The 13,476-nt window shown below is 42.4% G+C and overlaps 3 protein-coding genes and 1 long non-coding RNA gene across 10 annotated transcripts; 2 read left to right on the top strand and 2 right to left on the bottom strand.

The window, feature by feature from the left end:
• The first annotated feature begins 1,119 nt into the window (after nucleotides 1–1,119).
• Nucleotides 1,120–8,591, top strand: LOC6498010 (peroxisomal acyl-coenzyme A oxidase 3). 2 transcript variants are annotated; one of them, XM_014906439.3, is made up of 6 exons: nucleotides 1,120–1,230; nucleotides 5,968–6,117; nucleotides 6,191–7,114; nucleotides 7,174–7,299; nucleotides 7,356–7,701; nucleotides 7,758–8,591. In XM_014906439.3, exons 2-6 carry the CDS (start codon nucleotides 5,983–5,985, stop codon nucleotides 8,300–8,302), a joined length of 2,076 nt encoding a protein of 691 aa, XP_014761925.1. In that variant the 5' UTR covers nucleotides 1,120–1,230; nucleotides 5,968–5,982; the 3' UTR covers nucleotides 8,303–8,591. The 2 variants fall into 2 exon arrangements, with proteins under 2 accessions (XP_014761925.1, XP_044572246.1); XM_044716311.1 differs by lacking the exon at nucleotides 1,120–1,230 and having other exon boundaries at nucleotides 5,877–6,117.
• On the bottom strand, nucleotides 3,528–5,342 carry LOC6497537. The gene is made up of 4 exons (XM_001961847.4): nucleotides 4,461–5,342; nucleotides 4,218–4,413; nucleotides 3,735–4,158; nucleotides 3,528–3,673 (listed from the first exon to the last, which is right to left on the bottom strand). Exons 1-4 carry the CDS (start codon nucleotides 5,245–5,247, stop codon nucleotides 3,614–3,616), a joined length of 1,467 nt encoding a protein of 488 aa, XP_001961883.1. The 5' UTR covers nucleotides 5,248–5,342; the 3' UTR covers nucleotides 3,528–3,613.
• A 375-nt stretch (nucleotides 8,592–8,966) lies between the features above and the next one.
• Nucleotides 8,967–9,625, bottom strand: LOC116654897. The gene is made up of 2 exons (XR_004310048.2): nucleotides 9,489–9,625; nucleotides 8,967–9,421 (listed from the first exon to the last, which is right to left on the bottom strand). It is a non-coding gene; the product is annotated as an uncharacterized LOC116654897 (long non-coding RNA).
• LOC6498011 (heterogeneous nuclear ribonucleoproteins A1 homolog) lies at nucleotides 9,596–12,634 on the top strand. 6 transcript variants are annotated; one of them, XM_032451471.2, is made up of 7 exons: nucleotides 9,596–9,742; nucleotides 10,998–11,085; nucleotides 11,157–11,436; nucleotides 11,536–11,610; nucleotides 11,697–11,919; nucleotides 12,199–12,219; nucleotides 12,279–12,634. In XM_032451471.2, the coding sequence occupies exons 2-7, from the start codon at nucleotides 11,025–11,027 to the stop codon at nucleotides 12,501–12,503; spliced, it is 885 nt and encodes a 294-aa protein (XP_032307362.1). In that variant the 5' UTR covers nucleotides 9,596–9,742; nucleotides 10,998–11,024; the 3' UTR covers nucleotides 12,504–12,634. The 6 variants fall into 6 exon arrangements, with proteins under 6 accessions (XP_032307362.1, XP_032307361.1, XP_044572248.1 ...); XM_032451470.2 differs by lacking the exon at nucleotides 9,596–9,742 and adding an exon at nucleotides 9,813–9,950; XM_044716312.1 differs by lacking the exon at nucleotides 9,596–9,742 and adding an exon at nucleotides 10,209–10,337.
• The last annotated feature ends 842 nt before the right edge of the window (nucleotides 12,635–13,476 follow it).

Genomic DNA, 13,476 nt, shown 5'->3' with positions numbered 1-13,476 from the left:
GTCTAGTGTTTTATATTTTTTTATAGATGGGGCGGGTGGGGCTTTTTTGATTTATGATTTCAGCACATGGCCTTAACTTTTGACGTTTTAATTATCTGCAAAATGTGCTTTATTATTTTTCTAGGGAATTCCATAAAAATAAACAGTATAGAAGACAAAAATATTTAAGTTATGGCCATTTATTATTTTTGAAATTGTCCTTTCAGCCGAAAATAATAATTTGAAAATTTTATAGCATACCCCCAGGCGCAAGAAGGATGGGTTCTCTTTAGCTAAAATGTATCGATTGAATTATAGAAAAAAAAGAAAGCAAAAAATATATATTTTATTCATTAAATATTAATTTAATATTTCAAATTATAAAATCTAAACTTTAAATCTTTGTTCTCTTATTTTTAAAACCCTAACGAAAGCAAAAACATCTTTTTGAATCACACTTTCATGACTCCCCTGTTAAGTTAACAGAGCTCTGTTAGCTGGAGCTCTCTTAGCCAAACCTCCAGTATCTTGTATCTGTATCTGTATCTTGTTTGTACAATAACATCCCATATAACCCGCTCATGGCCGCTCTCACTCTTTTTTTCGTATTTTTTGGATGCGGTGAGTCTAGCAGAAATGAGAACCGATGCCGGCCGGTTGGAACAGCCACTTGACATTGAGCATCATGCGGGTAAGAGGAAGGGCTAACCAGCGTGCTGGGCCAGCATGCTCTCATCGACCTGTTCCGCCCCCTCCACCCACGGCCACCCTCTCAACCCCTCCATCCATCCAGCTTGTGAGCGAGAGTGCGAGGTTAGCCCCTATAAAACGCCCGTAGGGTTCCATTTTACACAGAACAAAATAATTAAAATCTTTGGGATTAAAACTATAAATTTAGGGGGTAATGTATGGAAATTCATAATATTTAAAACTGAACAGAATAGTTACTAGTATTTGTTATATTATATTATTAATATTTAAAAAAAAAATATCCCTAAAACAGTAATTAAATAATTTTTACTGGGCACATTTAAAGTATTAAAGTTTCTTAATCATATTTGTATATTCTTAGATATTCCTTAAGATATATATCTTTTTCTCTGTGTATTTTGAATTCGACGTTTTTCTCGCTCAGCTCGCATTCATTCGCTTCCCATCCGTTGGCCGTGTCGGTTCGTGTCTCCGATTCTCCGGTTCGGTTCGAGTGCCGGTTGTTGTTTTTGTTCTGCTGCTTTCCAATTCCGCGTGTGGGTGTGTATCTAGATACATATATACTTTTAATTGTTTTTTTTTTACGAGCTCTGTCGTGGACTAACAGTTTTCAATTTTTGAAACTAACCAGAACAGAAGAAATTCCAGCGGGAGAAAGATTAGGGCGGGTCGGAGAAGAGGCTCTACAGGTTGCTACACAAACACACACACACTCTTAGCCACAGTCTCACGTGGCCCTGACTCCGATTCTGACTTTCTTCTCTCTCCCGCCAACTGGGCCAAAACCGGGCTTACCTACTTGTTGGTGATGTAATATGAGAACAGGCACTAGCCCCCGAGTCCTGCCAAACAAACGGCATACAGGGTGTTCCCTTAAGTACAGTGGAGAGTCACTAGAGGGTTCTAAAGATTTAGGAATTAGTAATAGTACTACTCTAATCTACTTCTAATTTTCTTCTGAAAAATTAAAGTAATTTTTTGTGAGTCATTTTCAACACGTTATTTGATAATCAAGTCTTGCAATCAACAGATTATAGTGATTGGAGATAGATTCCATTAAATAGAACTATGTTTCATCAAAAACTCTTTATGAAAACTTCAGTAAAGTGTCATCAATTTTTCTTGTGAATAATACTATTATTAATATCCCCCATGCCACCCTTTACTGTAGCATGATATCAGTTTCAATTGGGCGTATTGTGGTCATAATTCAGGGGGCCCTCTGTGATGGAGTGTTGATTGTGCTCTAATTTGTCAGAGCCCGACTGCAGGCTGGGTAAATAAAAGTGAAATTAGTCGCGGCCAATTGCATTATAAATCATTTAAAAAACAGACTCGCCACTTTCCAGGCCCCATTTTTATCGAAAGGGAAGAGTATATAAATAAATGCCCCGGCTATTTTCACGTTCAAGGTCTGACATACAAATAGATCCCACCACCCTCCGGCGGGTGGCTGGCCAACAAATTGTGACAACAACTCCCGTGGCACGCAATCTTAATAGCTTTTGGACATTTGGCCAGCACACCTGGCCAACTCACGTAAGCCGATAGCCTGACCCTTTGGGGAGCCCAGTGCCGCTCAAACTTTCCGCCCCAAAGGCTTATCAGTTTCTGGGGGGTTTTTTCAGCATTTTTTATGTTTGGATTTCTGTTTGTTTGGCTTTCTGCCGTTTTATAAACATATTTGCTCTTTCCGGCCGTGGCTGACACACTCGGCAACAAAAAGCATATACGCCCCTGATCTTGAGTCTTGGAAATTCTAATTTCCATTTCAAATCTTCCACATTGTTCTCTGTGCTAGTCACTTGAAAACAAAAAGACCCACTGTCGAGGGTAAGCAAACAAATTGGAGTGGAGCGTGTTCTTCGTGATTACGCAAAAAAAATTCAGATAGTCCCGGGACTCTTGGGTGCAAGTACGTAATACTTATATACACATATCTCAGATTGTGAATCGAGTTGTGCTAATTAAGTGAGCCAGTAAACTTTCTGAGAAGTCCATAAAACCAGTTTTATGGTCGGTTCCTCGGCCAACGATTTTCGCCAACGATTCGAGAATACCCGAACCTAGACAATATAAACTTATCGCTGTGATTGTGTACTCACTGCTATAATTATTGCTAATATTCATAATTAGTCGATAATTGTCACCGATCCGGCGAATTTGTTGTAATTCCTATCGGAGCGATCAAATGAGGGTATTACTTTCATAGGTGTCACCACCATTTATTCAAAAATGGGGTATGTTTTGTAGGAGCTATCTTGATAAATAAAATACATTTTATTGAAAACCGCAAAATCTATAATTCCCCTATCGTTTACCTGAAAGTTCTCGGAAACTTCAAGTGGCAGTTTCTGGTGTAACTCAAGAAAGTCAATAGCCACTTCCTACAAAACTCAATGAAATGGGTATTTTTATTTCAGGGTTTCACACATCCCACTTGATGATCCATGATCCCCATTGTTATTTAATTACCGGCATGATCGCCTCATGTTCAGAGGGGGTCTGGCGGCTTATTTAAGTTTATTTTTATTCTTGAGATTGACTTGGAATGCGAGTGCGTGATCAAATAGCTTAGATATTGGGGTATAATAAATTCATGCAGTATTTCGACTCATGAATAGTCGCCCGATTTGATAATCTTCGATATATGCATTTGGAATTTGGTATTTATGAGACCTCTTCAAAAACGAAACCCCAAAAGCAGACACGTGCTAGACATTTTCTGGGGACGTGCCAAGTCAACTATCAAGTGTTAATGATAATAAAAATTCTTTAAGCCATTATATCATTAGATTATCTAAGATTCCATGGAGAAATCGATTGTAAAAAAATCATTACATGCCAAACAAATTTAATGAGCGATGCACGAATATAATTTTCACACTTGAGAATAACAATAGAATCCGCTAGAGGTTCGGGATTAAATGTCACCTTCCTCCAGCCTATAGGTTTTCAGTTCAATATCGTCTATATCACGTACCTGGAAAGGAGAAGAAAACAAGATCAATAGTGGTATATAAGACTAAAATATCCCCTCTTACGATATCCTCTTTCTCCTCGTCGAGAAGACAGTAGATACTGTCCCGCTCCTGTTTGATGATCTCGTCGCCAAGATGATGCCAGAAGGGACGACAGCGGTTCTTCCACTGTCGCAGATTGAAGAAGGCACAGTACCTCGTGGTGGAGGCCTTCAACATGGCCATGTAAAGGGGGGTAATCTCATCAGCCATCAGCTTGGCCTTCAGATAGTTGGCCATTTTGCGCTTGTGCTGGTCATTGAAGTCCACGTAAATGCGCTTGGCATGCTCATAGCACTTTTTGGCAATGCTCGTCATTTGGGTGTCCTTGGCGAAGATTTTTCCCAAATAGAGAAGGATCTGCGCCTCCAGGTCCTTGTGCGAGTAGAGGCGCGAAAGCCGCAGGGCTCTCTTGTAACTCGAAATGGCCTTATCCACGACCTCAAAGCTGGCGAGGAGTAATCGTAATGATTTTAAAAACTTAAAGCTTAAAACCCCCCAACTTACACCTCATAGCACTGTCCTTGAAACAGATAATACTTGATGTTTAGCTTGATGAACCGATACTCGGTGCAGGCCAGGATCTGGGTGCGGATCTGGTCCAGACACTGTTGGGCCGAGTTGTAGTTGCCAATCTCCATCAGAAAGTTGGCTCTCTCCAAGAAGGTGTCGATGAATATCTCCAAGTTCTTCTCCCTGCCAACTGATATGGAAAGTGAAGTCTAGACTTTCATGGAAAAGGACACTTACTTTCGGCTATGAGGACAGTTGCTCGCCGGGCCATGGCCACCGCCTCCTCCGGCTGCGTGCGCACAACGGCCTTGCCCTGGATGAGGAGCAGGCGGGCTAGATCCTGGGCCACCAGTTCGTGGAGGGTAAGGCTACCCGCGGGCATTCCCACCTCGGCGGTCCAGACATGACCCCTGACTAAGTTCATGGCGATCTGGAGGTAGTCAATGGCATTCACTCGCTGTCCCGAACTGATGAGATACGTGGCGTAGGCGTAGTAGATCCTCGAAATGGGCTCGGCAGCGTCTCGCTCCTGTCCCTGAATGTTGTGGCACAGGGAGATGATGTGCTCGTTGAGGGAATTCAGGGCGTATCCGTACTTCTGGCGGTACGGCTCCAGTATCTGCATGGTGTCGAAAAAACCGGTGAAGCACATCTTCAGCCCTTGATGTTTGTTCACAATCACGGCCAGCTCGGCGTCGGCCAGGATGTTGACGATCTTGTAGAGCAGCGCCATGTCGTCGGAGAGGCGCTCCCGAATATTCAGGCTCTCGAAGAGTGCCTGCTCCTTGGAGGCCAGACAGTGAAGGAACTCCGGCAGCATGGAGCATCCCGCCCGGCGCAACTCGTCTTCCAGGGCCTCGAACACAGGGCCCCGGAGCCGGCAGGCTTCGTCATAAGAAAGTGGCAGGATGTCTTTCCGGATGACCTCCCGGTCGAAACTAATTTCCCGGAAATTGCGGTGCGGGAAGTTCTTCTTCACCTGCCGGGCGATGCGGATAGCATCAACTTGAGCCTTTGAGGTCATTTTCGCGATTTATCAATTAAATATATATTAGGGTTTCAAAATCAAACCCTTCACAGTCTATTTTGATAGAAATTGTGAAAGAAGTTGTAAGGGCTATAGCTAGAATGACAGTTTATAAGTTGCTTGCTTTTAGTTTCTTAACTTCTATAGTTTTTTGTTGCCATCCTAGCTAAAATATTGTAATTTTATAAGTACTCTTGAAGCCATATCATTTTCACTATCGTTACTATCACTACTATCTCTTTTCTGTCTGAGAACATGTAGCACTCCATACTTGCAACGAAACTAATCCACATTTCATTGATAAATCAAACATTGTATAGTAATAATGATAAGATTGTTTTAAATTTAAGGGTGGTAATTTTTATATATTTTATGAGAATATAAACATCAAACTATACTGTTCTCTTGTTGGTTCTTATTCCTACTAAACCGTTCCTATTCGTTATCAGTGTCACAAACCTCCCCCTAGTGCCAAACAGTGGCTTCAAAACTGCAAACCAGATTTATATTGCTCTAAAACCCATTACCTCAGCGACTTTAGCTTTATATGGCTTCAGACTTCCAGATAATGTGGTTCGAGTGCTCCACTTGTGGGTTTTATATCTGGCCACTTAAAAGCGCTTGCAGGCCAGCCAGGAGGTTCATTCGTTCTGGGGCCTCCTGACCGTTAATAGCTCCACTGACTGGTCGCTTTCATTTTTTATTTTAACCCAATAGTTAACCAATCGCACAATGGCCAATGAGGACACCAGTTTCATTCCCGATCTTCCCAGTGGCGGGCCATTGGCCGCCTACCGCAAGAGAGCCAACTTCGACTGGAAACGACTTCGGTTGATATTCGAAAAGGAACAAGGATTGCGCATCAAAGTGAGTAGGAGCTTGAAAACAAAAAATTAGGTTAAAAATTAAATATTAAATTTAAACTTCTTCCTAATTTCAGTACAAAGTGTGGCGCCGCTTAGAGAATGACCCTCTTTTCGCCCACCCCTCTCGCACCCTGCCCATGGACGAGCAGAAGCGCCTCTGCGCCATGCAGGTGAACCGGATGAAGCACCTGGACCTGGTGCCCAAGGAGATCGAGAAGCTAAGCTTCTCCGCCAAGACCAAGTACCTCATGTACATCAACGAGGCCCTGGCCTGCTACTCGCCCAGTCTCTCGGTGAAGATCGCCCTGGGAGTGGGACTCTTCAACAACGCCATCCGGGCAATGGGCACCGAGAAGCACACAAAGTACATCGAGGCAGCCTGGAATAGGGAGGTGATCACATGCCTGGCCATCACGGAGCTATCCCATGGCAGCAATACGAAGAGCATCCGGACAACGGCCACCTACGATCCGAGTACCCAGGAGTTTGTGATCAACACACCGGACTTTGAGGCGGCCAAGTGCTGGGTCGGAAATCTGGGAAAAACGGCCACCGTGGCCATGACCTTCGCCAACCTGTACACGGCCGATGGGCAGAACCATGGACTTCACGGCTTCCTGATTCCCATTCGCGACCCCAAGACCCTGCTCTCCTATCCGGGTGTCCTGGTCGGGGACATCGGCGAGAAGTGCGGCCTGAATGGCATCGACAATGGATTCGTTGTCTTCACCAACTATCGCATTCCGCGGGACAATCTCCTCAATCGCACCAGTGACGTCTCACCTGAGGGAGTCTACGAGAGCGTCTTTACCGAGCCGGGCAAGGTCCTGGGAGCGGCCTTGGAGAGCTTCTCTGCCGGCAGGATTGGCATTATGCAGGAGTCGGCCAACACACTCTGCAGTGCCGCCGTGATCGCGGTTCGCTATGCAGCCGTACGGAAGCAGTTTGGTCCGGAGCGCCAGGGCGAGGAGATGGCCATCCTGGAGTACCAGCTGCATGTGAGAATATAGTGATTCTTTTTTTATATTATGTTCTTAACCATGTCCTGTATCCTTAGCAATACCGCATTTTCCCTTACTTGGCGGCTGCCTGTGTCCAAAAAATAGCCGTGGAGGAACTGACCTTTACGTATCTGGAGATCATAGCCCGATCCCAGGCGGATTCCAATGGCTTTGATATTCTGGTAAGTGATTTTTGATACCATTCATTGCAATTATTTATAACTTAAATCTTTAACAGACCCAGAATGCCGCTGAGATACATGCTTTGATCTCGGCCTCCAAGCCACGGATAACTTGGGCAGCTCGCGATGCCATTCAGGAGGCCCGGGAAGCGTGCGGTGGTCATGGATACCTGGCTGCCGCCAAACTGGGTCAGATGCGCACCGACCACGATCCCCTCTGCACCTACGAGGGCGACAACAATGTCCTGGGCCAGCAAGCCTCCAACTGGCTGCTCCGGCAATGGAGCTCCAAAGAGCTGGAGACTCCCATTGGCAGTGTGAAGTTCCTGGAGCAACGTGGCGAACTCCTGGCCCTCAAATACCCCTCCCTGGCCCAGAAGACGCCCATTTCCAGTTGGGAGTGTGAGTTTTTTTTTGAAGAATAAATATATTTGAGAACTAATAACCGTTTCTTGTAGTCTCCCTCAGGTGCTACGAGTGGCTTCTCTGCCATCTGATGGCCCACACCACGGCCCATGTGGAGGCCCAGTTGGCTGCCGGAGGCAGTAAGTTTGACGCCCGAAACAACTCTCAAGTGGCCGGAGCCCGGGAACTGTCCCTGGCCTATGCCGAGTACTACGCCCTCAGCCGCTACGTCGATCATGTCCGGAAACTGCAAGTGGAGGACAGTTACGCTTCGGTGCTCCGTCTGCTCTTCGATGTGTACGCCATGTGGCTGCTGGAGAAGCACATGACCACCTTCTATGTGGGTGGATTTGCAACGGGCCAGGACTTTGCGGCAGCAGTGCGACAGCTCCTGCTGGACAGCTGCCTGAAACTGAAGGACGTGGCCGTGAGCATTGCGGACGCCATCGCCCCACCCGACTTTGCCCTCAACTCGGTGATCGCCCGAGCCGACGGACTGCTCTACGAGAATCTGCAGAATGAATTTATGACCAACGAGGGCGCCTTTCAGCGACCCACTTGGTGGCGTGACGTTATCCTACCGCAGTCGAAACTTTGAAGGAGCTACATCACCCGGCCCACCGATATTCCTCAATATAGAAAGCTATATATATAAAGCTAGAGAAGTGCCTTGGAGTGGAGTCCAGTTTATAGATGTCCTGTAAACAAACCAAGTTGTAATCGTAGTTGTTGCCTCATTTGTAACCAGGTATTATGGCCAATTGCATTCGCATCGATCCTAGTAAGCGTTTGATATCATAAACTATACATTCGAGTATTTTAAGATCAAATCTGTTATTAGTCTACGGTTTAAAAAGTTTAATAAACATTTAATGATTAAAAACTAATGAATTATTTTTTTGAAGGCATTTGTTTAATTTCCAACAATTTAACTATGAAGAGAAGTTTTAGTTAGTTTTCTTAAATTACAATTAGTGACAATTACAATAAATATATTATTCCGTATAATTGACATTCGTTGCGTTGCCAATTTCTATAAAAATGGTTAACAGAATACCAAAAATGATTCATTATACACATATTCTTAACTTGATGTGTTTCTTGGCTTGGATAGTTTATAGTTTATTTGAAACAAATTATATGTTTCATCAACTTTTTCATCCTATTTTTTGGTGAAATTATTATATCTTATTACTATAGTATTAGTTTAAACAACTGAACTCGAAAGTGAAAGAAGCATCGTCCGAGGGTGCCAAGGGTAAGGGTATAGCCTGGCCATTTCACAACAGATTTTCAAACGGAATATCATATTCGAATCAGAGCTTCAATCCTCTTCGATTTCTATAAAAAAATATGAAGAACAAAAATTGGACCCTGGTAGCCCCATTGATGACCAGAATTTTATGGAAAATAAAAGTTCTCAAAGATCTAAGATCAAGAAGGTATAAAATTAACTGCTCTGACTGAGATTTGGTTGTTAGAAAGAATCATTATTCTCAGATTTTAAATATGTGCCAACCAGAAGCAAGTACCTTTCAATATTTTTATAAAAAAATTTAAAAGTCATGGGGAGTCTGAAATATTCCATTAATTAAGAAGGAAACCACATTTTCGGATATTGTACATCCAAGAGAAGGAAAAAAATTTGGAAACTCCAAAAGTCAAAGAGCAAAATAAACCCATTTAAAGTCATGGAGAGCTTTCATCAAATTTTTACCTATGAGAAGACAAGAATATACTGTATTTTTTTATAATTAGTCAGGTATAGAGCCTCTCTCTCTTACATGGGCTGGGATCCGTCCCCAAGCGAGCGTGTCGAGTGCCGTCATCGCTCCAGGCCAAAAGCAAAACAAAGGTGTCGGCGGCGTTTATAAGAGGACGTGCCCTCACCTGATCGGACTCAGAAGTTGTCCAGTCGCTGCACAACGAAGAAGATCGACCGGAGTGCGCGAGAAGAGATCTGGAATCTGACTAAGTCCGAGCTAAAAAATCGAATATAAGAAGAACTGGTCAAAAACGCGGATCATAAACAAATCTAGTGAGTCGGGCTACATCTCAGATCGTCGCAGTTCGATGCCTCTCCGACTCTGTCAATATATACACAGAGAATTCTGGATCCAGAATTAAGGCGGCGACTCTCAATATTCATACGAATAACATTGATAGTTTTGCCAATTTGTGGCGCAGTTTTGGTTCCGTATTTGGCCGTGTATGTGGTGTGGCAGAGTCGGGCCTTATCAAAAAATGTGATTATTTTGCACTGAAACAACATCATGGCATTGTAAAATTGACAAAAAAACAAAGCCAACCAGTTGAACGAGAGTGCTCTTCAGTGGAGTTGCTTTGTTTCAAAAAATTGTTGTTAATTATTAATATTTCATCTTGAGCCGACGACCGGTTGCCCAAATCGAGAGTCATTCTCAATTAGAACACCTGAGTGCCGATGGAAAAAATCCCCCTCTTAATAAATTTTTGTAAAAAAAGAAGAAACAAAAGCGTAAACAAATCGGAATATAAATGGCGCACCAAAAATATATGCAGTCAGTCGTGTGTTGAAGCCAAAAAGGGAAAAAGTCAAAATAAAATAATCAACCAAAACATTCAATATCAGTTTCTAAACGCTGAACAAATTAGTACGAACCGGTTTGGAGCCACCTCCACCCTGGCACAAGCCTAGGAAACAATAATATACCGAGTCATATGAAGATCCATTAATTTACATTTTGGGGATTTCCGTTTCGGCTCTCTCCTATTTTTTGCCCAGTTCTGGCTGTGATTTTATGCCAATTTCTTTATGGCAATTCATTATTGAAAAGTCGTGTAGCAGCAATTAGTTGGCCCGGGGTTGCACAATTTATGAAAAGGCTTGTAATTGCAAGTTATGAATATACATCGTGCCTGGCCCAGAGGGCCATCATGGGGAGTGCACGGATGCCAATGACCCGGGAATCGATTAAATGGCAGTACATCCCCCGCTCAGATTAAGGGCTTATACAAGCGGATTTGTGGATTCTGCCCCCAGGGTCTATACTAAACAATGACTAATGGATGTTGGTGAGAAAGTGCCGGAGAATAATGAGCCAACAGAAGCTGCTGTATGAGCTCCAAAGTCTGATCTTGCATAAGCCGGGCCTCCTTAAATATACTTCGATGAGGCTATCCATTTCCGTCCGTTTGATTTGTTGTTTACATATTCCGAATATATGCTATCTAGATTATGCATCAGTGCCCTGAAACTAGTTATATTTACACCAATTTTTAACCAGTTCCTAATGATTCTTTTGTTTTCATAGCTCATAACTCCCAGCGAGTTGAATAAAATGTGGAAGCTTCTTTTGATCTGTGTGGTGATGAGTGCTCTGAATGGCGAATCATCGGGGGGTAAGAGACCCATAAAATATTTGATTTCCTGTTTTTGGATCATCCATTAACGAACTAATAAATCCCCATAGCCAACCGCCAGCTGCCCCGTAAACGTCGTGCCTACGCCGGAGGATATGCTGGAGGCTATGCCAGCAGCGGAGGCGGAGCAGGTGGATACACAGGAACTTACAACAGCGGTGGTGGTGGCGGTGTCCACACCAGCTTCGTGGGAAATGGCGGCGGCGGTGGTGGATACTACGACTACGATGACTACGATGGCTCTTCGCCCAACTTTGGCATCATCGATCCCTATCTCTTCCACCAGCAGCTGACCAACCACATCCTGGCCCAGAACTACGCCAACCAACAGTGAGCATTGCAGTGGTTCAGATCCTTCTGGTTTCTAAGGGTAGTTTTAAGACGGGCTAAGGACTAACGCTTCCTATTCTTGCACATCTATTCTTGTAGAGCCATAACTGGTCTGGCCACGGCTGGCAATGCTTATGCATCTGCGGATGCTTCTCTGGTTGATGACAATGATCTGTAATTACCCTAGGCTTATCTTTATTAGTCTACTTGGCTAGCAGCTTCCTTAATCCTTTAGTAACATCGTCTTCTATCTTTGACAGTCGCATCCAGCAGCAAATTGCCGCTCAGCAGGCCTACCACGACAATCTAATCCGCCAGAATCGCTATAGGGGTAACTCGGGATACGGATCTGCTTCCGGATCTTCTTCTGGATCTGGTGGATCCTACAACTCCCATCGCTATGCTCCCAGCTATGCTGCTGCCTCGGGCTCCATCGGACCCAACGGATATAGGCAGACGGCTTACATCAATCCCGCAAATCCGGTAAGTTAGCAAAGGATAATGGAAAAAGGACATTATTATTTCAAGCTTTGGTTTTCATAAAGAATGGCTTTCATTTATTTATATTTAAGAATGCTTGTTTCTTTATTTGGTTTTGGATTCAATATAATATTAATAACTTATCCGAACTGCTTCATTGGCTTAATAATTTTTTAATATAATTATTATATTATTTTTTTTACCTAAAACACTTAAATGAATTTTTAAAATCTTTCCAATGTCTGTTTATTATATTTTTTTTTATTACAAAAATCCATCAAGAAAACCAAATATCGAACTAAGGTACTTGTTCTTTTTAGATAACTTTCTGAGTTAAAACTAATATATATTTCCCATTACAGGCCTCTCCCAATATTGTGAACCGCTTTGGTGGTGGCAGCGGCAGCGGCGGTGGCTTCTCCAGCTCCAGCTCCAGCAGCTCCGGCGGCGGCGGAGGAGGCGGTGGCTACAAGGGCGTCTCGGTGTCATCCTTCAGCCAGAGCAATGGAGATGGAACCAGCCGACGCGGAGCCCAGACCACCGTGAATGACAATGGAAAGATTACCTCCTATTCGGTCCACTCTTAGGGGACTTCTCCAACCGGAGGAGGCCCTTTCTCCGACCACATGGGGGGCTTGGCTATTATTCAATACAAAAGCTAATCGATTCCAATTAATTTTTATGAAAATATATATAACTATATGTTTATTTTATTGTATTTTCGGGGACTTTCTTATCGCTGGGATTTTCAGAGCGAAGCTTTCTTTTATTAGAAAGTTTACTCTCCGCATTTGACTTAAAAATTATTCAAATTTTTGCTGAGATGACCTTGATTTTGACTCTGTTTAGCAGAGATTATTTTTTACTATACATATTTATATTTTAGTTGGTATATAAATAAAAAATATACGACGTCGTTAAATATATACAATATGTACGTAATAAAATATATTTGGCTTAATCATTGAAATGATAATATACTAAGATTAACGTTAATGTTTCCTTTTTGTTTTGTTTTTTAAATTGTTTGTCAAAGGTGACAGGAAATGATCTAACTGATCGGAATTGAATTTTTATATGGCGACAAAATTATAATCAAAGTGGGTATTTTTGGGACTTAAAAGAACAATTTACGGAGCGGACAATGTTCATGGGGTTTTTTTTTTCCAAAAAATTTAAAAAAAATGTTGTAAAGCTTATGAAAAATGTGTTTTTTGACCCTCTTTATTTAATTTATGAATTCAAATTCACTTTATTTATTAATATTTTAAAACTTCAATATCCTGAAATAAAGTTAATTTTCTAGTTAGTAGTCGCACATTGAAGAGCTTTATTATTTTATTTTTAACCTTTAAACATAAATCTTATGCATATTATCATATGGGTGAAAGTTTCCCACAAAAAAATAGTGTTATCTAATAAATCATAAAAATCTGATCATCAAATAACAACAAATCTTCTACAAAAATTCACTTCATACATGGCTATGTTGTTTAGAAAATAATCATGCCAAGTTTGTTTACAAAACTAAAGCAAAAATCTAAAAAAAGGGAAACTAAC

Source organism: Drosophila ananassae, chromosome 3R (assembly GCF_017639315.1).
Source record: "Drosophila ananassae strain 14024-0371.13 chromosome 3R, ASM1763931v2, whole genome shotgun sequence".
NCBI lineage: Eukaryota > Metazoa > Arthropoda > Insecta > Diptera > Drosophilidae > Drosophila > Drosophila ananassae.
Note: the sequence above shows the minus strand (reverse complement) of the source record. Positions and strands in the feature narration are given on the sequence as shown.

Bases quoted from the DNA above. Each gene is read 5' to 3' on its own strand.
- LOC6497537 (XM_001961847.4), bottom strand. From the start codon at position 5,247: ATGACCTCAAAGGCTCAAGTTGATGCTATCCGCATCGCCCGGCAGGTG. The intron at 4,414-4,460 runs GTAAGTGTCCTT...TTTCCATATCAG, and splicing joins AACTGTCCTCATAGCCGAAA to TTGGCAGGGAGAAGAACTTG. The intron at 3,674-3,734 runs GTAAGAGGGGAT...TCTCCTTTCCAG, and splicing joins ACGAGGAGAAAGAGGATATC to GTACGTGATATAGACGATAT.
- LOC6498010 (XM_014906439.3), top strand. From the start codon at position 5,983: ATGGCCAATGAGGACACCAGTTTCATTCCCGATCTTCCCAGTGGCGGG. The intron at 7,115-7,173 runs GTGAGAATATAG...CTGTATCCTTAG, and splicing joins TCCTGGAGTACCAGCTGCAT to CAATACCGCATTTTCCCTTA. The intron at 7,702-7,757 runs GTGAGTTTTTTT...CGTTTCTTGTAG, and splicing joins GCCCATTTCCAGTTGGGAGT to TCTCCCTCAGGTGCTACGAG.
- LOC6498011 (XM_032451471.2), top strand. From the start codon at position 11,025: ATGTGGAAGCTTCTTTTGATCTGTGTGGTGATGAGTGCTCTGAATGGC. The intron at 11,086-11,156 runs GTAAGAGACCCA...AAATCCCCATAG, and splicing joins GAATGGCGAATCATCGGGGG to CCAACCGCCAGCTGCCCCGT. The intron at 11,611-11,696 runs GTAATTACCCTA...TATCTTTGACAG, and splicing joins CTGGTTGATGACAATGATCT to TCGCATCCAGCAGCAAATTG.